The sequence below is a fragment of the Eptesicus fuscus genome, chromosome 13 (genome assembly GCF_027574615.1).
Source record: "Eptesicus fuscus isolate TK198812 chromosome 13, DD_ASM_mEF_20220401, whole genome shotgun sequence".
Classification (NCBI taxonomy): Eukaryota; Metazoa; Chordata; class Mammalia; order Chiroptera; family Vespertilionidae; genus Eptesicus; species Eptesicus fuscus.
This window is the reverse complement of record NC_072485.1, coordinates 17,998,005-18,023,148: the sequence shown is the minus strand read 5'-3', so window position 1 is coordinate 18,023,148 and position 25,144 is coordinate 17,998,005. Positions and strand designations below refer to the sequence as shown.

The 25,144-nt window shown below is 42.5% G+C and overlaps 1 protein-coding gene across 3 annotated transcripts in view; it reads left to right on the top strand.

Moving 5' to 3' along the window:
* The first annotated feature begins 6,610 nt into the window (after window positions 1-6,610).
* The window catches only part of ARHGAP42 (Rho GTPase activating protein 42), a 251,581-nt gene continuing 233,047 nt past the window's right edge, over window positions 6,611-25,144 (top strand). For all 3 annotated transcript variants that reach the window (XM_054724760.1, XM_054724762.1, XM_054724759.1), the window contains exon 1: window positions 6,611-7,226. In XM_054724760.1, the coding sequence (XP_054580735.1) occupies window positions 7,073-7,226 (154 nt within the window). In that variant the 5' untranslated portion in view covers window positions 6,611-7,072. The remainder of the gene's footprint in view (window positions 7,227-25,144) is intronic.

The following is a 25,144-nucleotide window of genomic DNA, read 5'->3' as shown; positions in this document are numbered from 1 at the left end:
GTCGCAAAGATGGCAGCGCCCATAGCCAATAAGGAGGGAATATGCTGATTGACTGCCCCGCCCTCAAATATGGTGGCACCCACAGCCAATAAGGAGGACATATGCTAATTGACTGCCATACCCTCAAAGATGGAGGCACCCAAGCCACAAGATGGCGGTGCCCAGTCTCGTCAGCCCCGCTAGGGTGGCAGGCATGTGGCAGGGCCGGGCCCGGCCACTCCACATGCCTGCCTCCAGAGTCCCCCATTCCCCTCAGCCCCCCAGCCGCCCAGGGCCACCTGAGGCTCAGGTAACCAGGGCTGGCCGAGCCTTGCGCTGCCGTCAGTGACAGCAGCAGAGGTGTGATGGGGGCGTCGCCTTCCCCTGATTGCTGGGTCACCTCCTGCCCCTGAGGGCTCCCGGACTATGAGAGGGCACAGGCCAGGCTGAGGAACCCCCCTCTAGTGCATGAATTTTCATGCACAGGGCCTCTAGTAAATAAATAAAATAAACCTTAAAAAAAAAGAAACACAGACCTCCATGCCAACCCTTCCTCTGCTCCCCTACACATCCTCCCAGATGCCTCTACCAGAGAAACGAAGAAACAATTTTTAGAAGACTATAAGGCATTCATGCATTCAAACATATACTAGGTATTTTCTGTGGGCTAATAGTGTTTAAGGGGTATAGAGAAGGTGTAAGGGATGCAGAGAACAAGACATGGTCTAAAAGCTTGGAGTCTAAAAGCAAAGGGTATAAATGAGGGAAAAAGAGCTATGCAAAATGTATCACAAATATGTATGTGTCCTGAGATATTCATTGCGCTATGGTCTGGGAATCAGAGCGGGCATGTTATGTGCCACTGAGTTGGCTCTGACTCCTGACAGTCCTTTGAATAAGTGATGTCCACAATGTCCTGTCCTCAATAATCCTGCTCGGCTTCTGTAGACTCGTGCCTCAGGCTTCTCTTATGGAGCCAATCATCTCACATTTGGTCTTCCTCTCTGCCTGCTGCCTTCTATTTTTCCTAGTATGATTGTCTTTTCCAAAGAGCCCAGCCTCCTCATGATGTGTCTGAATTAGGACAGCTTCATTTTTGTCACTTTTGCCTCCAGTAATGTTTCAGGCTTAATTTGCTCTGGGACCTACTGATTCATCTTTCCCGTAGCCCGGGATATCTGTAGACAGCTCCAACACCATATTTCAAAAGAATCAGTCTTTTCCTTATCAGCCTTCTTCACTGTGCACCTTTCACACTTGTACAGAGTAACTGGAGTCAGAGTCAGCACTGTTTATCCGAGAGGTTTTGTTGGTTGTGTTGTATGTTTTTTTTTTGTGTGTGTGTCCTTATCCTCATAAAATTCCTACTTCCAGAGTTAGAGCGAGGACTAGCAGCCTAGTGGGATCAGGAGCACTGCAGTTGCTCAGCAAAAGCTTGCCTCCCTCCTGTGTGCCTGTGGCTGCTATGGAATCCAGCAGAGGCCACCCCTCAAGGGTTCCAGTAAGAGATAAGGAGGTACAAACTTCCTCTTCAAACACAGCTGCATGTTTCTAAGCACACATGGCTGAAGTGTCAAAAACATTACCCACAAGTGATTCTCATTGTCAGTGTGGAAGAGTGTCCTCGTGCTGAGTCAAAGAAGCACAGCCATGTGTCATGTAGAGAGCTAGAAGGGCCCTAAGTGAAGTCATGAATGTAAAGAGCATAGGACCCTGTCTGGCACACCCAAGCATTTAATAGGGGATAATAGCCATTACAACGATCATCCCTAATTTTATACATGGGGAAGCCAGAAAGCCTGAAAGGTAAATCTCCTAAAATCACACAGCTAATAAATGGCCTTTGTGCGACCATTTGATTAATGTCTCTACTCTGACTCACTAGACTGAAATTTAATTAGAGCAGGAATGAGGTAAGCTTTTGTTTACCCGAATATTCTCAGCATTTACCATGGAATAGGCATGATATATATATATATATATATATATATATATATATATATATATATATATGTGTGTGTGTGTGTGTGTGTGTGTGTATAAATATATATCATGTTTAATGCATTTCATTTTCTTCAACTATGACCTTTTTGGCTACAAGGATAGATAGAAAACCCAAATCCCAGTACCTTCTAGCTATGTAAATTTAGGCAAGTTAACCATTTTGAATCATAATCCCCCCTTCCCCCCTCCCACCCCACCATTGAAAATGGATCTGGCAGTACTTCATACTTATTCACAGGATTGTGGAGAAGCTTAGATGAGGCGACTTACATAAGCATTCTGTGTCATGCCCAGCACATGGAGCTAGGTGCTCAGTAAATTTCAGTCTCTATATTTTGCTGTTTGCTTTAAGGCTTTCTGTCAGTTAGCAAACATTGTGGTTTGCCACAAGAGGGCAATACGAAATGGAAATAAAAATCTATGCCTAAACAACAACAAAAATCCCAAACCCAAAAACTATTCTAAATTACGTAAATTCATCTCTCTCTTTCACTTCCTAGCTCTATGTCTATGTCTATCTCTATGTAGCTCTAGCTCTAGCTCAATCTCCTTTTCTTCTTTGGGTAAACATAGTTAGTTGACGAGGATTTCATGCTTAGAATTCTGTTTTCTTCCTTCATCCTGTTCTTCAGAAATCTGTCATCATAATAAAATCTTAGCTCTAGAAGGGACTTTAGAAGTCATATTGTCACATGGAACAGATCCACACTCTGTAGTTATTCCTGCTCTTCCTTGGTGATCTTGACTTGCTGCTCTCATGGCCCTTCTGGTAAGCTGCATCCTACACCCCCGAGTATTAGTGATGCACATCTCTCCCCCAGACAACTCCTCTTAGTTACACTAACTTTACCTCAAACTTAGCATGGGAAACTAAGCCTATTGCATTTATTCTAGAAAGATAACACTTCTGAGTCATACAGGCTCAAACCATAGAGAGTTACTTACGTTGGATTCATGACAACAGTGGAAAGGAAGATGGGAAGAGTTGTATGCGTTTGAGGGGAGTTCTTTATTTTATTTTTAGCTGCAAAAAATAATGTTAGCAAGTCACATAGGCTGCTGTCACTAGTGATATGACATGTATACTTGCCCATCAGAGAATGCAATCTCATACATCAACCAATCTGACATAATAATAATAATAATAATAATAATAATAATGCTTTAGGGTAAGGCAGAATAAACAATACCTGCTATGAATGGGCTTGATTGGAACTTCTTTTTTCTGTTAGCAGAAGGGTATCTTAGAAAATCTCTTGATTAAAAAATTTATGTAGGCCCAAATGGTTTTAAAAACAATCAGATTCTTATGTTTTCTTTGCTTCTCTCTTTTTAAAATATGTTTTTATTGATTTCAGAGAGAGGAAGGGAGAGGGAGAGGATAGAAACATCAATGATGAGAGGAAATTATTGTTCGGTTGCCTTCTGCACACCCCGTACTGGGGATCAACCTGGGCATGTGCCCTGACTGGGAATCAAACCGCAACCTCCAGGGTCGATGCTCAAACACTGGGCCACACTGGCCAGTTTCTTTGCTTCTCTTATTAATAATTAAATCATCTAAATGAAATAAGTCAGGCACAAAGGACAGATATTGTATGATCCTATTTAAATGAGGTACCTAGAGTAGTCAAATTCATAGAGACAGAAGGTGGAATAGTGGTTACCAGGGCCTGGGGGGCGGAGGGTATTGGAAGTTGTTATTTAATGGGCACAGAGTTTCAGTTAGAGAAGATAAACACAATCTAGAAATGAATGGTGGTGATGGTTGCACAACAGATGGTTGCAGTCTCAGAATCTGAGTCTGGGAAGCCTAAGTCTACAAAACTAAAAAATAACAATAACCCAAAAACTTATATGCATATATGCACAACCCATGGACAGACAGTAGTGCGGTACAGGCCTCGGGAGGGGGCAGGAGCAGGGTGTAGGGGATTAATGGGGGCAATGGGGGGCATCTGTAATACTTTCAACAATAAAGATAAATTAAAAAATAATAACAACAACCCACGAGTAACACTTATTGAGCATATATTGAGCACCAGGCTTAAGTGCTAGATGTGATCTAGGTCAAGGAAAAGGTTTGAGGCAGATTTACAAAGATCATATATTCGTTCACTTTCCCCAACTCACTATTTTGCTCTTTACAGGAAACAAACAAAGCCCCACACATCCCATTTCAGAATTAAGAAAACAAACAGAGACATTTCTCTGTGCCTGTAACCAAGCCAAAGAGTGTGTCAGCCAATAGCATTTGTGAAACTCACTGTGCAGCTGGCAGGGCCACATATGATAAAGTGGAAATTTCTGGAGAGGCTACATTTCAATCCATTAAAAAAAGCTTGCCGGTGTAGACACTCTTTTATTTAGAAAGCCTATTTTCAGAAAGAATCTGGTTCAGTTATTATGGTGGGAAAAATAATACATGAAAACAACAGTTCAAAACCGACCATAAATCTACCTCAAAGCAAAACTATTTCTGGTGTCTCTCAAGAAGCTGAGTTAACGTGGCCTAAGACAAAGCCTGACAAGCAGGTATAATTAAAGGATGAATCACAGGGATAAGTCATGGGTAACTCTGAAAGTGCCTACAGGGGAAAATAGTCCATTATAACACACTAAACTTTAGAGGTTAAAGGATGAAGGGTAGGAGGAAAAATCCCTTTTTCCACGTGAATGCAATGATAGGCTCCAGTGGAAACATATTGATAATGGCATCAGCCCATTATTGGTACATTATTGGTACAGAGAATATACTGCCTCGTGTGATATGGGTATTCTTTCTCTATGTTTTCTCTTCTGAGAACTGCTAGGGGTCAGGTACTATGCTTTGCTTTATTTATCTTCCCATATAAGTCACTTCTCTGCCCAGAGCCTAAAAATGTAGACAGTAGGTATAAAACACGCAATTACACACATGAATGGGTAAAGGATTGCCCATTCCTTAGAATCCAGAATAAATCTGTCCTACACTTTTAAAGAAAAATGAAAATTGATATCCAACATAGTAAATGGTGCTTACCAAAGACTGTTGATGTGCTTTTTCAGAGAATTAATCACAGGACTTTTATTTAATGAAAAACAGGAAGGGATTATTATTTTTTATCCTGTTTCATATCGCAGCCACTGGCATTGGATTTAGTTTCTTGGAACGGCAACATGGCAAAAGTTGAAAGGAAACTATTTATTTGGCCTGACTGGTATTTTGTCTTTTGGCTATGTGACGACTAGATGTAAAAACTCAGGTGGAAAATGGCCCCACTGCTTCTGTAGCTCCATTAACTGACAAATACCAGCATGATTACTCCCCGAACCCCAGCACATACCAGATAAGGGGGGTTTAACTGACAGACACAAGTCAGACATTTAGCATTCAAGTGATTGGCCATTCTTCCAACAATTTGAGGTCTAACCATCCAGGAAGGTCTTTAAATCTAATTTTCCTGGCTCAGAAAAGTTTAAATCAAATATACTGTTTACATCATCTTATCTCTTAGTTTAAGGTTTATGTGCTACTTTTAATGTTTATGTGTACTTAAAAAAACTATTTGGAACTCAAGTCTTGACAGTCTCTGAAACTTAATTGGGAAAAATGTCAAGCACTTTAATGGAATTTTTCCCATGATCTGTAGAAGAGTTTTGTGTTTTTTTTTTTTTTTTTTTTTTAACAGATGGTTCAAATGGACAAAGCAGTGAAGACAGAAATTAAAAGCAGATTCTTAAGAAAAATAACTGGTTCTCAGAAATCCTAGAGATGATGGCAGGACTAGATGTAACACAGCAGTTTCTCTTGCTGTCAAGCTCTGGAGAGAACAGATTATTTATTAGGTGAGCCCCTACCAGAGGAGGGGTTAACTGCCTCTTGGTGGGAATTAGCTATTCCTGTAGAACTCCGGCCAACTTCAACAATTCCAAAATCTTCACGCTCTAGGGCAGTTTCATCCAGGTGTCCATACAAGATACAGTGTTATGAGGCAAATAGGTTTTCTCCTAGAGTAGGACCCTCTAAGTCCCAGGTGGCTCTTGGGGGTCTGGGGAAGACCTAAAATCTTCCCACCTTCACAACAACTTGTAAAAACAACAATACACAGCCCCAGGCTTCTGAAGCTTTCGTTTTGAATAGAAAAGCCCCGACTTTCTTGGATCAATGAAGTGTGCGGTGGGAAAGAGACAGGAAAACTTTTCAACCTCGAGTTTAAATGCATTCATCTAAACGAATGCTTTCAAGTAGCATCTTCCAACTAGGCTTCAACAAGTTCTCTCCAACTTTGGGGACAGTGAATGCTGGCTTGTAACCCCGAGGAGTCCAGGGAGTGGGTGGGGGGGACGAGGGGTAGAAGAGCTACGCTGGGAGTTGGAGACCCTTCTGTGGAGTGGAGGACCCCGAAGTGTCACCGGGGAGACTACCAGGAGCCAGGAGCCCAGCAGGGGACAGGGTTACCGCCCAGGGCACCGGCTGGAGCGCTGCGGCCGCAGCGGCGCGGAGCCTGGGAGCGAAGTGCGGGCGGGGGGTGGGGGCAGGAGGGTGAATGGGAGAAGGGGCGGGGTAGCGGGGTGGGAGCGCGGAAGCGGGAGGAGGGTCCCGGAGCCCGGGTCCCATTCGCGAGCGCTCTGAGCCTGCGTCCGCGGAGGGGGAGGGTTGGCCCGGCCCGGCCCGAGTGGCGGCGGCGCTCCCGGCTCAGAGCACACACCACGGTCCGGGGAGCGGGGCGCGGAGCTGCCGGAAGTGTCTGCGGGCCGGAGGGAACTTCCCTGCTCCCGCCGCGGCCCGGAGCCTCCCGCCTCGGTGCGGCAGCGACCATGCGCCGCGAGGGCGACACCCTGAGCGGACCCGCGCCTCGGCCCACCCCCGGCGCCTGCGCCCGCCTCGCCCCCAGGGCGGACTGAGTGCCCCCCGCGACCGCGCGCCACGGGAGCCCGGCGCCGACGGCGGGGCGCGCGGGGCCCGCTTCCTCCGCGCAGTCCCCTCGCGTCCCGGCGCGTCCCCCGCGATCGCGCGTCGCAGCAGCGCCGGCCACGGTCCCCGACCGCCCCCGCCCTGACTGCCGGCCCGGGCGGGTCCCCGGCGGCCGCGGGCAGCGCCTGTGCCATGGGGCTGCCGACTCTGGAGTTCAGCGATTCCTACTTGGACAGCCCGGATTTCAGGGAGCGCCTGCAGTGTCACGAGATTGAGCTGGAGCGAACCAACAAGTTCATCAAAGAGCTGATTAAGGACGGCTCTCTGCTCATCGGGGCGCTGAGGAGTAAGTGGAGCTGGCGGTGCAGGGCGGAGAGGGCGCGGGGGTCCGGGCGGACCCCGCGGGGCGCGGGTCTGCGGAGTGGGAAGGAGGAGGAGACGGGGCTTCTTTTGTTTGAATGGGTTTGGGGACGGAAGCTGAAGAGCTCCCCTGCTGGTGGCCGACAAAGTTTGTTCCTAGGTGTTCTTGACTTCCCCACGCGACAGAGAAGGGACAGTTCTCACCTGGACACGGGAATGCATCCTGAGTGAAGTTGTACAAAAGCCATCTTTTTTTTTGTATAACGTGCTTGGGAAAAAAGGTTGGGGACTGTTGGCCTTTTTTTTTTTTTTTTTTTAAATTTGAACACTTTAACAATAATCCTTAAAGGAAGGATTCAAGAGTTTGTCTTAAGGCTGAACAGAGCTCATTTGTTTAGTGGTATTCAAAGAATTTGATTAATTCCCTATGTATATCAGTGGCTCTTCACCGGGCACAATCATTGAGTTGGCTTTTTTTTTTTTTAAAAAAAATATGCATTTGTAGTTTGTGGTGATACTGGTGTGAACCAGACCTACGGCGCTGCTAGTCCTATAGAAGTGAGATGGTGGGAGACAGCATGGACCAATGGATTTTATCTCATCCCAAGTTTTTACAAGCATCTTAATGTGGGGTTTGCATTGTAAATCTGGCCGGTGGTGGAGTCACTGAGGATGTGAGTGCAGTGACTGCAGGCCAGTCAGATCTTCTGATCCGCTATAGGAGGTAACGCATGCCGGTAGGGCCTTCTGTCACCGCCCGTCCCACACTCGGGAACTGGATCTGCACTTTTAATTACTAGGACCTCAGGAAAAGACACTCATAGTTACATCTTAATAGAAGCTTCTGAGTGCCTTAGCCACTGAACAGAAGTACTGGTATCTCTGGCCTCTGATGGCTGGTGAAGTGTTTTCATAAAGTGGGGAGGCCTTTGGGTGACCTAGCAATCCCTAGGACAAATGTAGGGGAAGCATCATTGTCTGTGTCAAGTACAAGGTCAGCAACAACATGGTGGAGGTACGTGTGTGTCGGAAAAAGGCAACACTAGTATCTGATCTGTATTGTGAAGCATGTGTTAATAATCCCAAGGATGGAGTTTAGCAAAATGTATTGAAATTAGCCCGTCCCGGGGTGACTCAGTAGTTGAGCGTCGACCTATGAACCATAGGGTCACAGTTCGATTCCCGGTCAGGGCACATGCCAGGGGTTGCAGGCTCCATCCCCAGTGGGGGGCATGCAAGAGGCAGCTGATCAATGACTCTCATTATTGATGTTTCTATCTCTCCCTCTCTCTCTGAAATCAATAAAAAAATATTTTTAAAATTTATTGAAATCACTGTGCTTCCAAATCCTTTTTTACTTTAACCATCCCAAATGCTAGCACATTTACTTATCACTTACGTTACTTAACCGGGTAAGAGAAATGTGTTTTATGCCCACATTCATTCAATTTCTGAAGTTGAGGCTGCTGCTGATAACAATATTTACTGATTTGTGAAAAATATAACTTATCCGCGTTCTTCCCATCCTGTGCATAGACAAATGCGAGCCCTCCTTCCTTTGGGTTTGCAAATCCTGCTTGAGTTCTTGGGACTAGCCTCCTTGCCTCTTAGAGGGCGTGATGCCTCTTCAAAAAGTTTCCCCACCTCAGAGTGCTAAATGCTGGGCCAGCTCTTGCTGGAGGTGCCAAAGGGCCTACAAATGACATTTCTCTTCACTGCTGGAGATCAGTTTTAGTGTTTCAGAAGTTGACAATACTTACATAACTGTGATAACTAGTTATTTTACTAGCAACATTGTGTGCTTTATTACGATTTTTGAATCTAGCCTTGCAGAAACCATTCTTCCAGATCGGTTCTTCCCTTCCTAAGTGAAGAAATCTTGAGTCCAAGTTTCATGAACGTATTAGACCCTGCCTTGTTACTTTGGCCTTATGCACTTAACTATACAACCTGCTGTCTTTGTAGGATTCGTAGGTTTGTGGTGAGAGTGCAATACAGTCACGTGCTATACAACAGCATTTCGGTCAGTAGCGATGGGGCCAGAGATTTTAATGGAGCTGAAAAATTCCTATGGTTGGTGACGTAAGGTTGCAGTGTGGCGCATTCCTTACGTGTTTGTGGGATGTGAACAAACCTACTGCGCTGCTGGTCCTATAAAAGTACAGCACAAATAATTATGTACAGGACACAGTACATGATAATAAATGACTGCATTACTAGTTTATGTATTTACTGCACAATAGTTTTTGTCCTATTTCAGACTGTACTCTTTCTACTTAAATGAAAGTTTGCTGTGAAATAGCATGCCATGTAACACCAGCAGTAGCCTCATGTATCTCCTGTTTATTATGTCTCTTGAGTGCATATGGTCTGTTGTTCTTGATTTAATCTCATGTTGCTTTATAAATTTAGTGTAGCTTAAGAGTACAGTGTTTGTAAAGTCTGTGGTAGTGTACAGTAATGTCCCCGGCCTTCACATCCACTTACCACTCACTGACCCACCCAAAGTGATTTTCAGTCCTGCAAGCTCCATTCATGGTAAGTGCCCTATACATATGTACCATATTTTATCTTTTTTAAAATCCTCACCCAAGGATATGTTTTTATTGATTTTAGAGAGAAAGGAAGGGGGAGAGAGAGAAACATTGATGCCAAAGAGAAACATCAATTAGCTGCCTCCTGCACTTGCCCTGACGGGATCGAACCGAAACCTGGGTATGTACCCTGACCAGGAATCAGACCCATGACCCTTTGGTTCATGGACAATGCTCCTGCCAACTGAGCCACACTGGCCAGGACCCATATTTTATCTTTTATACCATATTTTTACTGTACTTTTTCTATGTTTAGATAAACAAATATAGTGTTAAAATTGCCTACAACATTTAATACAGAAACATGCTGTACAGGTTTGTAGCCTAGAAGCAACTGGCTGTATTATATAGCATAGGTGTGTAGTAGGTTATACCATCTAGGTTTGTGTGAGGACAGATGGTCACACAATCTATAATAATAAAAGCGTAATATGCTAATTATACCAGACGTCCTTCCGGACATCCTTCTGGACGACCTTCTGGATGAAGCCGGGGCTGCAAGGGAAGCCCGGGTCCTGGGTGCCTGCAGGTGGTCGGAGGGAAGCCTGGGTCCTGGGTGCCGGGGGAGGGAAGGCCTACTCCTGCACGAATTTTGTGCATCGGGCCTCTAGTAATGAAATAAAAATCGGGCCTCTAGAAATGAAATTCCGATGCATTTCTCAGAATATTTCTCTGTCGTTAAGCAAAGCATGGCTGCAATTTAACATTTGATTATTACTTCTCTCGTTATGGAAGGAAAACATTTTATTCCTTGGTAATAGAATTCCCAGCATCAGCTGCCAAATAGGAAAGATTTGAAGCAGAGGAACCCTTGAAGTCACATGATGGCACTGGTTTTTTCCCACCAAGCCACCTTCTGTCCCTTGGGGAGGATGCTCTGAGGCTGGGCTGCAGCTGCTAAATGCCTGCTGTCTGAAGTTGCTGGGACAGCGAAGCCTGCTTAGTGCTGTCTTAGATTCAGGAGGGAGCCCTCCTTCCCCCCAGCCTGCCCATTCCGACTGCTTTTCCTTTCTGTCTCAGAAAGCCTTCACCTTCTCTCTCTTGAAACCAAGCCTTTCCTTCTCTATACCTACTGATTCAGTAGTGTTTCCATTATTCTTTTCATTTTTTTTTTTTTAGCACCTTGCTGTTGTTTTCATTAACAATTAATGGTTTCTTACTATACCTTTCCTGTATAATCAATACATTTCTAGGCATCTTCTATTATTTTCATTTTAGTTAATAACTTTTCTGGTGAGAATGTTGGCATGCACTTTTGATTAATTCATGCATGACTGCTCCCGTAGGAGTTATATATGCTCCTTGATCTCTGATTCATGATGTAAGGGTGTCTTTGGTGGAGTATTTACAAGGATCCCTATAAATGGAGACCTTAAGAAGATGATTTCAATTTTAAATATATCTAAGATACTTGTCATATTTTTAAAGTGAATTATTGCATTTCATATTCACATCTGCTCTTGAGAAAATGGATGACAGTTTATTCAGTGGATTGACATAGACCTGAGTTTAAGTTCTGGTGCTGTCAAATGCTGTGTGATATTTAGTAAGTAACCTACCTTCTCTGGGTCCTACTTTTTCTGTAAAATGAGGGAACATCTATAAAAATCTTACCGCTAAGATTATTTGTTCATTTTATTACAAGTCACATGACCATTTGCTGAGTGATATTTGAGAACATTTAATACTGGTGAACTGGGTTTTAGTTCATGCTGTATGACTCAAAATCTCCACCCTTTTCCTCAGATGTTATTCCACAAACTTTGTTCTTTATCAGGTACTAGTCTTTTTTGTTTGTTTGTTTTATTAATATATTTTTATTGATTTTAGAGAGGAAGGGAGAGGGAGAGAGAGATAGAAACATCCCATCAATGATGAGAGAGAATCATTGATCGGCTGCCTCCTGCATGCCCCACAATGGGGATTGAGCTTGCAACCTGGTCATGTGCCCTGACTGGGAATCGAACTGTGACCGCCTGGTTCATAGGTCAGTGCTCAACCACTGAGTCATGCCAGCTCGGCAACAGGTGCTAGTCTTAAAATTTGAGTTATGAAATCATAGGCTAGTTTTCTTTATTAATTTTCTCCTTTCATGTTTCAAAGAAACATTTCAAAATGGCTTTTTCATATATTTCCCCCCTTTACTTTCTCTTTCTTTATACTTTTGAATTCAAAGAACCATAAGTCGAGCTTTGTTATTGCAAAAATAGACAGATACTCTCCCTCATCCCTCCCCCACCCCCCCCCACCCCCCCAAAAAAAGAAGAAGATAGAGAGAGAAAGAGAAAAAAAAAAGAATGGCAGAAATAGAATTGGACTCTTTGGAATTGAATTGCATGGGTGGGGAGGATGTATCAACATTCTTTACTCCACCCTGTCCTACAGCATCTGGGCCATCTCCCCTTTCTTATCAGTCTCCTTCCTCTAATTGCCTCAGCCAGCCTTTTCCTCTGCCTTTAGGATACTGTTTCTCAAACTTCTATGTCTGTGCTTCTTTTAAAGGAAAAAAAAAAGTTAGTGGATTCTAATATAGATTACATTATTATGATAAATAAATATATACAAGATGAAACTATAATTCTTATGCATATTCATACAATCATATTCAAAGCAAATGACTTTACAAATTAAATGTAAATGATACTGTGAAATCAATAAAAACCTTTTCAACTACATTTAATTAATCTAATGGATGACGCTTTGCTGAAACAAAATTTCTTGTCATATAGATACTGCTGATAGTATCTTGTGTGTCGATGATTCATTTTCTCGCTGTTTTTACTGATTGAAACTGTAGTTCTTTAAAATCTTCTTGCCCTAATAACGATGGCCTTCTCTCTATCACAAACTTTATTTATTTATTGGTCATATTGCCTCTGTTCTTAAAGCCTAGTTCCTGGCGCTAGTGATCCATGACACAATAACAAGATCACCTAATTTGAGTGGTAGAAGTTGGTTGCTTATAAGTTGATGTAGAATATGCAGTTAATTGATACACCAGTAAGAGGTAAGCACACAGTTTCTTAAGGGTGTCTACCTTTAGTGTCCACAGACCTCCGTTTAAAGTACTCTGTTATGGGCTCTTGTAATCTGGGGGTTAAATAGTTGTTTATAGTAAAAGAAGACCCTAAATGTAAAGGCCACATTGAAATATCTTAGAAAGGGTGAGGTAGACACCCCTGCCTTCCATTTGCTATGTTTCACAGACTCACCTTTAGCCAGGTATCACGTGTTTTTTTCCACTTTAAGCCGGTCTCTGTTTTGTGTGTATGTTTGAGGCCCTCTTAGCTACCAGTTTTTGGTGGTACAGTGAAGGGGTTAAAATAAAAGGTAAGAAAAAAGACAAGTTTAAGACATTGGAAAGACTTTTCTTTTTTAATATATTTTTATTGATTTCAGAGAGCAAGTGAGAGGGAGGGAGAGATAGAAACATCAGTGATGAGAGAGAATCATTGATTGCCTGCCTCCTGCACGTCTCCTACTGGGATTGAGCCTGCAACCTGGGCATGTGCCCTTGACCGGAATCGAACTCGGGACCTTTCAGTCCACAGGCCGACGCTCTATCCACTGTGTCAAACTGGGGAGGGCATGAAAAAATTCCTATAGTTATTGCGCTATTTACCTGGTCATCCTTCAACTTTCAGTGAGAACTGCTATTGTTTTAGGCTAGTTTTGGTATTTAAATTTTTCACCTAGGCTTTCTTTTTAGCTTAAGTGGAACTCGTGGATTCTTGTTTCCCCTGTAAGCTTATTCCACCAGGGCCCTTTCGCTTGTTTAGCTGGCCAACCTACTCAAAGGTGTGGATGTGGAGTTGCTGCATCCATTCATTTGGTTCTTACAGTCATGAGAATTTGAGTTAAGTGAGCAGAAGTTCCTGTATTCTTCAAATGAGCTGCACTTGATTTTAGGAACTGCTAGATTGGGAATGTGGTGCTTTAAGGGCTCTGCTTCAGAGACATGGACAAGTTAAAGCAGTTATACTCGTGCTAACTTTTAAAATGGGAGCCTTGGCGCTCCTCAAAGTGGAGTTAACTAGAGCTGGCTGAGTACTTCCCTCTACCCCTCGTCTGATTCTCTCCAGGAGCTTAGTAGGTGCCCTTTCACAGTATGTATCTTTATTTCCTGTTGGATTTCCTTTTTCAGAAGGTAGTCACTGAGGGGCTGTCCTGCTGGATGGCCAGGGAATGGGTTGCTGGGAGAACAGAAAATGTTTCCCGCTTTTAGTGGAGAAGAATGGCTCACCAAGAACCACCTTTTACACCCCTACTATGAGTTAAGATCCAGGTCCTCTGAAAGTGCAAACACTCAGGTAACTGCTAAACTTTTAAGTCAGTGAAAAGCTGCTTTAACAAATATCCTTTCGACTATTGACATTTCTTAGAATGAAATAACTCTGTTGTTGCATAAGTATTACTCATGATTATATAAGAAAAATGATAATAAAGTTTATGTTCAGTGTTGCTTTGATGCCAAGTGCAATTTTATTCAAGAAGTGTGTGCACAGAGAGGAGCAACTCTTCTCTAGATCCATAAAGAGAGAGATTAGATGAAAATTTTAGAGTATTCAGCCACATTCAGTAAATACTATGCAATAATCAGATGTTTCCTGTGGACAGATGAGACGGGGTGAAGGAAAGGGGGTTATTTAGTCTTGAATGTCTTTCATGAATATTGTTTCGTGCCAGAGTTGATGGCCCCCTGTTCTGGCCCCAGCCGTTCTGGAGGGCAATTTCCGCTCATCTCAGCTTCTAGGCAGGTGCCAGCCTCCCCAATTCCACTTGCCACCCACCAGTTTCAGCTTGCAGCTCTGCCCACCTTCCATTTCCCTCCAACCGGCTGAACATCTGCCCAGCATCTCATTTCCTGATAGTGTCTCCTCAGTGGATCTGGCCTCATCAACCAAGGTCTTGCTACCTGCTTCTCACTGACTTTCATCCTGAAAATTAAAACCAGTTGCTGAGCATCTGGCTCTTAGGTGCATGGAATCTGTGCTTCATCTTTGCAGCTGCCATATTCTGAGTTTAATGGCTGGGTTTTGTATAAATGTAGCAACTTCCCTAATAACTGCCCTTAGAGCAAAGGAGAAGGGGCAGGATGCTCACAGGACAAGTCAATGGCTATGTAGTTATTTTATCAGCTTTGCCATTGACCAGGTGAATTTCAACATCGGCCTGGATATTTCTGGCAATTTGGTTCCTTCTCTGTGGGATTGCCTCTAACTGGAATGTTTTGATTATTCGGAATACACCATTGGTCATATCTACAGTATTCTGATTTTATTATCAAGAATGCAGTTGTAATGCTGAAGAAAGTGTTATGGCAAAACACACATGTACAACACTCTGTGTAAGGAATGTGATTTGCTTTAGAAAAAAGTGAATTGTGGAATAGTAAGATACTTTTGAGTAGCTAATAATCTCCATATTTTCCAACCTTTTTCCTTTGTTGCAGAAGCGTGTAAGCATAAAAGAAGAAAAAGTAAGCCCTAATTTTTCTAGGGGTTTGAATCTTTCATTTGAGAATAATTTGTCTAATTGTATTTTTTACATGGTGGGAAAAGGTAGGATAAGACTAATAATTAACTCTTGGTAGATTATTTTATATTAATATAGAATTTTTATTTTTTGACCATGCCTACTCTTTTTTAAAAAAAAATTTATTTTATTGTTGACAGTAATATAGATGTCCCCCAATCTTCTCCCCCTCCCCCCCCCTCCTAGCCTCTGCCCCACCCCAGGCCGTCACCACACTATTGTCTGTGTCCATTGGTTATGCATATATGTATGTGAGTTCTTTGGTTAATCTCTTCCTGTCTCTCCCCCATCCCCTCTGAGATATGTTAGTCTACTTCATGCCTCCATGTCTCTGGACCTATATTGATTGTCAGTTTATTATGTTCATTAGATTTCACTTACAGGTGAGATCATGTGATACTTCTCTTTCTCTGGCTGCCTTATTTCACTCGGCATAATACCTCCAGGTCCCTCCATGCTGCTGCAAAGGGTAAGATACCCTTTTTTACAGCTGTATAGTATTCCATTGTGTAAAATGTACTACAGCTTTTTATCCATTTGTCTACTGATGGGCACTTGGGCTATTTCCAGATCTTAGCTATTGTACATTGTGCTGCTATAAACATAGGGGTGTATATATTCTTTCTGATTGGTGTTTTGGGCTTCTTAGGATATATTACTAGAAGTGGTATTGCTGGGTCAAGTGACAGTTCCATTTAATTTTTATTTTTAGTAAATTCCATACTATTTTCCATAGTGGCTGTACCAATCTGCATTCCCACCAATAGATTTAAACATTTTTAGATTCTGTGATAAAAGTATCCATTCCTGATGGTATTTTAAAAGTGCCAAACCATGACTTTTTTTATGTTGTTGGTTTATCTGATTAGGATGATTATTGCTGTAATGGAGAGGTATTTTGTGAGGGACAGAGACCATCCTGGCATAGTTGTCAATGTCAGGTGGAATCAAACAAACAAACAAACAAACAACTGGGAAAAATGCACCATGTACATGACTTTGCCACATTAATAGCACTCTCTCCCAAACCTTGGTTTTACTCGGGGGGGAAAAAGTGGGTAGTAACAAAATGACGCTTTTCATTTGGAAGTCAGACTCATTTCTCAGTAGTGGAATGTCTATGATATTTCCTCACACAATTCTAAAAAAGCAGTACTGCTTGCGAGCTTATGAAAGACAAACCAAGTAGTATTCCCTTGTGTGTAAACATATATTGGAGCTTATCCAAATGAAAGACCCAGCTCCGTTTCTCTCTTTACTTCACCGGAAAAGTGATGATTTAATTTAAAGCACTGGTATGTGTTCCTGTGTGGAGGGGAGTGATAAGCGGCTAATAGAAATGAATGCCCTGTATAGCGTGTTATCATTTCGCAAATGGAAGCTATGTAAATTGATTTTACTTTGCCATGGTGAGAATTTCCTCTTCTTCATTTATGCAATTTTCTTATTCCTTAAAATGTCTGAATGAAAGATTTGCCCCCCCCGCCCCCCCCCCCCCCGACACACACACCCTGCACCTCAAATAAAAGGAGTGTTGGTGCTGGTAGGAGAGATTAAGAAGCAGAAGCAAATTAAAATTACTTGAGAAGACAATTTAAGTATTATCGTTTTGGAACTTCTACTAGACTTTGTGTGCCTTCTGTGAAAAAGTTATTACGTGACACTGGAGAATCAAAGGAATAAAAGATCAGCCTGCCAACTGTTTTAAAAGTTGGTGGAAAATGTGAGGGACAGTGAAAAATTGTCAACATAAGAGACAATAGGGGTGACTTTTTAAAGGGCACACTATTTGGAGAAGACTTGGGAAAGCTCTGTACTCAAGAAAAAATGATGTCAACATAGGAGGCAATAGGCAGGGACGTTAAAGGCTTATACTGACTGCTTCTCAGTCCTGGTTTTCCTTAAGTAACCATTTCTAACACTATTATTACTTCCTTTGGATCCCAGCCCCATCACTGTCCCTTTTTCTCAGTGTGTGATGCTCTTGAATTCCCCTTCCATTTTCCGTTACTTCTTCTGCCCTCTGAAATGGGGGTGGTGTGAAGGATTCCTTCCTAGCCCTTTTACTGTTTGCTTTCCTGTGTGATAACATCTGCTCCCAGCTTCCAGCCCCGACCTCATTCTGCTGAGCTCTGGGTCTGATTTTCACCTGTCTCCTGCCTGTCACTCCCTGGCAGGCTCAGGCACCGTGTGTCAGACTCCGTGTGCCAAAATGAAGTGCTTCCTCTCCTCCAGCTTGTTCTCTGTGTGTTCTCGTTTGTTCAGTCATATCCTCACCCACCTGGTCATCTCAAAGAAACATCTGAGTCTTTCTAACTCTTCCCATCCCTCCAGGTTTTGTTTGTGTCTTTGTTTTGAGAGAGAGAGAGAGAGAGAGAGAGAGAGAGAGAGAGAGAGAGAGAGAGAAAGGTCTATTTGTTGTTCCACTTATTTATGCACTCATTGGTTGATTCTTGTATGTACCCTGATGGGGGATTCAACCACAGCCTTGGCGTATCGGGATGATGCTCTAACCAACTGAGTTACCTAGCCAGGGCTGTCTACTCCAGTTTTAAATTGGAGTTTTTTCACTCCACCCAGATCCACATATTTTGTTAGTACTACAATTCTGGGCCCACAGTATCTTACATTTGATTTTCTCTGTCTGCATAGTACTCCTTCTGTGTGTGTGAGTGAGTGTGTGTGTGTGTGTGTGTGTGTGTGAATGAGAGAGAGAGAGAGAGAGAGAGAGAGAGAGAGAGAGAGAGAGAGAGAAATAATTTTTTTCCTAGCTTAGAGAGAGAGAGAGAGAGAGAGAGAGAGAGAGAGAGAGAGAAATAATTTTTTTCCTAGCTTAGAACAACAGAAATGTCCTAGCATTCTCTCACAGTTTTGGAGGCCGGAAGTAAAAAATCAAGGTGTGGGCAGGGCCATGCTCCCTCTGCAGGTGCCAGGGCAGGGTCTGTCCCTGCCTCCGCTAGCTTCTGCTGGTGCTGATAACCGAAGCTGTTCCTTCGCATGCATCACTCCAATCTATGCCCCTGTAGCCACGTGGCATTCTCTTAGTGTGTCTCTGTTGATTTGATTTTACTTAGTCTTTGAATATAAGCTTCTAGATGCCAAGGATATCTGGATTCCCATCAGCTCTGACCACATTGTGGATGCTCAGTAATTGCTAAACATGAATCAGTTTGCATTTTTCCTAAGAGGAGCATGATATGGAGGAAGGTTTTAAATATCTCTGGAGTGAATAAGCCAGGGAGTGGGGACTATAAGTTTGCTCTTTAATTTTACTTCCTCCTGCGCAGCCAATGTGGTTTAGTGGTTGAGTATCAACCTCTGAACCAAGGAGTCACAGTTTGATTCCCAGTCAGGCACATGCCCAGGTTTTGGACCAATCAGTGATTTTTCTCATCATTGATGTTTCCATCTCTCTCTCCCTCTCCCTTCCTCTCTGACATCAATACAAATATACTTTAAAAAATAATATTGCTCTGCCTTGGCTTCATACGTAACTGCTCTGGCCTGGTTGTACTATTAGGACTGGGTAACTCGGGACAGCAGCGAGCACCGGGACTAGAATTTTGGTTCATAGACAGATGCTCGACCCCTGAGCCACGCAGGCCGGGCCGTGGACTAGAATTTTGTACTGGTACTGCCACTAAGTAGTGACGTGGGTACTAGTCGTTTGTCCTAGACCCTGTTTTCATCAAAAATGGAAATAGCATTTGCCCTCTATTCCTTTTAGGGTTTTTTGTGTAGACCAGTGGAAAAAATGCATAATAACATTTTATAAAAACGTACCATTTTCCTTTACTGTAGGCAGGATCATTGTAATCCTAATAATTTCAGCTTTCTTCAAGACTTAACTTTATCAGGTTTTTAAAAAAATATTTTTAGCATTCTGTATAAACAAGATTGTTGAAGTGGAAATGCTTTAATTGAATGGTAAAGCCTGGGCCTGTTTGTCCCCCAAATTAAATCAGTTTGGTAGGAAATGATTATAAAATGTGGCATGGTTTTGATTTAGCTTATTTCTGTTAAACAAATGAATAATTATCTACTATGATCTGGGAACCAAGAAAGCGTTAGTTTAGGCTGGCATTGAAGAATTAGGAACAGGCAGTATGGACTTTGAGACTTTATGGACAGATCTGCTGGTGCTTTAGTTCTGCCTAAACTTTTATAGACTCATTCGTCTATAAAAGTTATTAAAAATGATGATTACAACTTGCACTTGTCAGAAGTGGAAAGTTTCACAAAATATAACAGGCCAAACTGCAGATGAGAGGTCTTTTTTCTTTCCACATTGGTTTCTGCCATGAAAGCAGACAGTGGCTCAGAAAAAGCGCTGTCCTAGGTGAATCTTGTGCTGCACAGATGTTTAGTGAATGTAAATTATGTCTGAGGTGAGACCATCCCAGCGGTTATTAGTGAGAAAAGAAAATGATGACATTGATAGGGCTGGAGGGACTGGGAGTAGGGGAATTTGGGGGAAAAGAGAACATTTAATTAAGAATTGAAGATTCATTTGGCTCAGTGCGAAAATTGAATTGAGCCTGTTAGCTAGTTGATCCAGGAAAGGTGGTATTGTTACCGGAGAATTGTGAGGATTGCCCTTCTCCTTTGCTAGTGGGAGGGAGGGGGTTACTGGGGTACCGCTGGAGTAAGCCTTTCTGGAGGCCCCCATGGGAGGATGATATGTGGTAGAAAGCTTTATTTGTGTGGAATTACACCCCTGAGTTTCAAAAGTCCCATTTCCCTTAAACCAGTCTTGGGAGATGCAGATGGGATTCAGCAGAGCTGGAAGCGAAGCCAGTGTCCAGAGTTCCTGTTCCATGGTGGAGCTGGGTCCAGTTCGGCATCAGGCTAGTTCCACTCTATCAGTCCATCGGGTGTGGGGTCCACATGGCTGTGGGCCATGTGGGTGAGTACAGAGCTGAGAGCCCCACAAACCAGGAGTCCGGCGCAGCAGTAAGAGAGGAGCTTATATATCTCAGATTTTGTTTAGGAGCTTATATATCTCAGATTTTGTGCCCCTGCAGTGGCCACACCCATCCTGGCCAATGACCTGTTCCCAGGTGTGACTGACAGTTAAATACCTTCCCTGTGTCACCCAGACTTTACTGGGCATGCCTATAATATTCCACCTTCCCTTTGTTCCTTTCCAGTTAATTAATAACTGGGTTAAATACAACAATAGATATCATTATGATTGAATTGGTTTCAGAATCACCAAGAGAGGACAAAACAGATTATTATTATTTTTTAAAATATGTCCTAAGGGATCTGTGAGCTTCAGGGGAGTTCTGCCCTGGGGCTAGGGCAGTGATGGCGAACCTATGACACGCGTGTCAGCACTGACATGCGTAGCCATTTCTGATGACACGCGGCCACTGAGGCGGCCGCATGCCGAGGATGAAACATTTTCTGCTCCTGAGGATGAAACATTTGCGAAATAATCTTTTTTCCTCAAAGTGACACACTACCCGAGTTATGCTCAGTTTTTTGGCGAAGTTTGACACACCAAGCTCAAAAGGTTGCCCATCACTGGGCTAGGGGAACGGGATATAATGAACAGGAAGTCTGGTCTTTTGGGACAGCTTGGAAAGTGAGGCAAGGGCTGGAAAAGGCCAGTGTCAGGGGTTAAAGAAAGAAAACACAGATCCTGAATAATCTTGAACAAGGAATAGCAGGAAGTGAATGAATGCTTCCAGGATTGTCAGGTTTAAACTCTGCTGGGTGCATGTCGTTTTCTTCCCATTATTGCCTTGACTACTCTAAGGAAATTAGAATCCTGTAGGTATTCATGGCTGGCTGAGTGTGATGCTTGGGCACACCCACTGAGGAGAGGGAGGGAGTGGATGAAACAAGGATTCAGAACCGCCATGTCATTTGCAAGACACTCTTCCCACTTTAAGTCCTTAGGCTATGGCTGTGTGTGTGTGTGTGTGTGTGTGTGTGTGTGTGTGTGTGTGTGTGTGTTTTGCACGTCTGTCAGAATATATTTTAAACGAATCCCAACTTATTCAAATAATATGAACATTAAATCTGCCTAGAAGAAGCAGAGAGGGGTTGCTTTTTAGCCAAGCTTAGCATTATCACACATGTGCAGTGCTAAAACGTTTAATCTTTAGTCATTGGAACATTTTAGTGTTACATAGGTTCCTTGAAGATTTGACATTAACAGCAATTAGCCTAATAGTAGAAAGAGCCTGGACTTTACAATCGGAGCAATTCGTTTCAATGCCAGTTCTGCCACTTACTCGCCACATGGCTGTGAGCAAGTCACTTGGCTTTCGTGGGGCTTCCCTCCTCTGTAACATGGGAGTAACACTCATTTCATGTGCATTATTTGCAGGATTCAATAAGGTAACGTAAAGTATCTAGCACAATGTAGGGTGCTTGGTAATAAATATTAATTTGAGACTAGAAAGAAAAATTAGATTGGAGTTAGAAACAACAAGCACCACTGTGTTTAATTCAAAAAAGAGTAAGAGGTGGCTTTCCCCAGCAGAATCTTTACCTCACCGGGACAAATGCACGCTATAGAGAGATGCTGTAGACCATACATGATTGCCTGGTATTATGAACGTGGCTGGTAGTGAAAGTAAGCCATCGCTTCTGTGGAACACTTTAGCTATCTTTTTAAGGACCTTCCCACATCTGAGATGTCATGGTTTTGTAAAAAACATGGTGTTCTTCACATTTTATTTAGATGATAGGATTATTTGGATACAGTAGGCGGTTATACAGACATGAGTAGAGTAGGACTGATAGGCCAGGTACAGGTCACCAGTGTGGAAAGCAGAATTGGAACACAAATATTGTAGGGTCAGAGACCTCACCTCCAGGGTGACCTTTCCTCCCCTCGCCTGTGGCCGGGTGCTGTTTAGACCCCCTGGCCTTTCATATCGCTGCTCATGCAGTTTGGATCCTCCCCTAGCACATTGCTGGTCAGGTGCTAGACGCCCCTTAGAGGAGGAACCCCGGGCGCCAGAGAATAGTCTCATATAGCTCTCATACAAGCCCTTGCATGACCACTCGCTTAAGCATTAAGCTTTCAGGACAATGAGGTTCTGGCCCTCATCAAATGATATTAACCCTTTGCACTCGCTTGCTTTTTTTCTCGATTCCTTTATTCTACTCGGGATTTAATTTTTTAAGTACCCCAGATTTTACAAAGCGCGGCAGTAGAATAAAAAACCGGAGTTTCTTTTCATACAAACTTATTTATTTGGATTTTTTTATATTTCAGATTATTGATACATTCAAAGAGTAATTTTAATCTCTATAATTTTTCATGGTGTGATATTTTTTGAAACATTCGACATACGAGCTGCTACCAATGCTAACCGTGTCGAGTCACACTTGACATCCGCGTGCAAAAGGTTACGAACAACGTCTCAGGCCTGTTGACCACGGAGACAGAGTTTTGGTCAAACGGGAGATAACATTTGCTGGCAGGCCTCAGTTGTGTTTCAGCTGCAGGCTTAGAGAGGCAGCAAGGCCAGGTGGAGCCATGCCAGGGCTGACATCAGGACCAGCTTTGGTAACTAATGACCCCCTGCCCTGGCACCGACCAATCAGTAGAGATCACAACCCTGAGGAGACTCACCTGGAAAAGCTGGTGAATATTCGATAGCGATTCTCTGCAGAGACCTCAGATAAAAGTCCTTAGGGAGAAGCACCCAGGGGATGCTGGCTCTCTCTGGAGCAGCCTGCATCTTTCCCACCTCTCCTCTCCCCTGGCATGTTCTCTTCGCCTTTCTTGCTCCTGAGCTCCCAGGGCCCTTCCCTGGCCTCTGTAACTTGTTTCCTGAGTCCACACAGCCTTTCACAGCTCACTTCCTCTATCTCTGTGACTTTCTAAATAAATCTCCCTTTGTATTTGAACCTTGGCTCTGAATTCTTCCTTAGCCAGCACTCAGGAACCAAGGTCTAACTTTCTGGTGCCATTCCTCCTTAACAGTTTGCCTGTTTTTCTCCCTAGCAAGTTAGCTCCATTAGGAATGGGCACCAAATCTTGGGACTCTGGAGCTGGATGCATGAAACACTTTTCATACATGTCCATGAAATGACTGGACTTACAGGAAGTGTGTCAAACTAATATTTGGAGATGCAGAAGTCCACAGGTTGTCACTAACCACTTAATGTTGGCACCAATTCTGAAACTTTGTATACAAAGACAAATATCTTAGTGAAAAATTGGTGGCATATTACATATATTTACCAGGATGAGATTAGTTAGAGCAGGCTTATTCAAGGAATTGATATCAGCATTTGAGAATGAATTTTCTCTTCATCAGTGACAATAATATGTATTAATTCAACTTCAGGAGTTATTGCCAAGAAAGTGAAACTGTGCACATGATTTTTGTTGTTTACTATTTGTAAAAAAGCATTGTATGTGTTATTTTGAGGATACCAGTCCAGAGTGCTAATTTTCATTGTATGGGAATGCCTTCCATTAAAATGCCATTCCTTATTAAACAGCATTATTGAGGTATAGTTCACTACCATAAAATTAATCTTTTTTATAATGTGTAATTCAGTGATTTTTCATATGTTTACAGGGTTGTGCAACAATCACCACCATCTAATTTTATTTTTAAAACATTTTTTAGCTTTATTGAGGTATGATTGACAAATAGAATTGTCAGATATTTAAAGTGTACATCACCATGATCCAATATACAAATACATTGTGAAAGCATTCCTGCCAGCTACTTAATTAACACAGCCATCGCCTCACATTTCATCTTTTTTTGGGTGTGAGAACATTTAAGTTCAACTTTTAGCAAATTTAAATAATATAATTCAGTGTTATCAACTGTAGTGACTATGTTTTATGTTAGATTCTCATACCTTATTCATCTTAGAGCTGAAAGTTTGTACCTTTAGCAACCTTTCCCTATTTCTTCTACCCCAACCCCTGGCAACCATCAATCTACTTCCTGTTTCTATGAGTTTGACCTTTGAGTCTTTATTTTTCTTCCTTAAGATTTCACATACAAGTGATATCATCCAGTATTTGCCTTTCTCTGTCTGGTTTATTCCCTCATGGTCCATCTATGTTGTTACAAATGGCAGGATTTCCTTCTTTCTCATCACTGAATAAAATTTTATACATACATGTATATGCCACATCGTCTTCATCCATTTATCTGTTGATGGACACTTAGATTGTTTCCATATCTTGGCTATTGTGAGTAATTTTGCAATGGACATGGGAGTGCAGATTTCTTCAATATCCTGTTTTCATTTCCTTTGGATATACCATATATCCAGAAATAGGATTGTTGGATTACTTGGTAGTTCTATTTTTACTTTTTTGAATAAGTCTCCACATTGTTTTCCATAGTGCCCGAAGCAATTAATATTCCCAACAACAGTGCACAAGAGTTTTCTTTTCTCCATATCTATGCCAACACTTGTTATCCCTTATTTTTTTGATGATAGTCACTCTAACAGATGTGAGGAGATATCTCATTGTGGTTTTGATTTGCATTTCTCTGATGATTAGTGATGTTGAGCATTTTTTGCTGCACCTGTTGGCCATTTGTGTGTTTTCTTGAGAAAAATGTCTATTTGGGTCCTCTGCCCATTTTTAAAACTTACTGTTTGGATTTTTTTTTTTTTTTTTGCTATTGAGTTCTTTATGTATTTTGGAATCAGAATCTAATTTTAGAATAGTTTCATAGACCTAAAACTAATCTCATACCCAATAGTAGTTACGTCCCATTCTTTCTCTTCTTTAGCCACTGGAAACTATTACTAATATACTTTTGTTTCT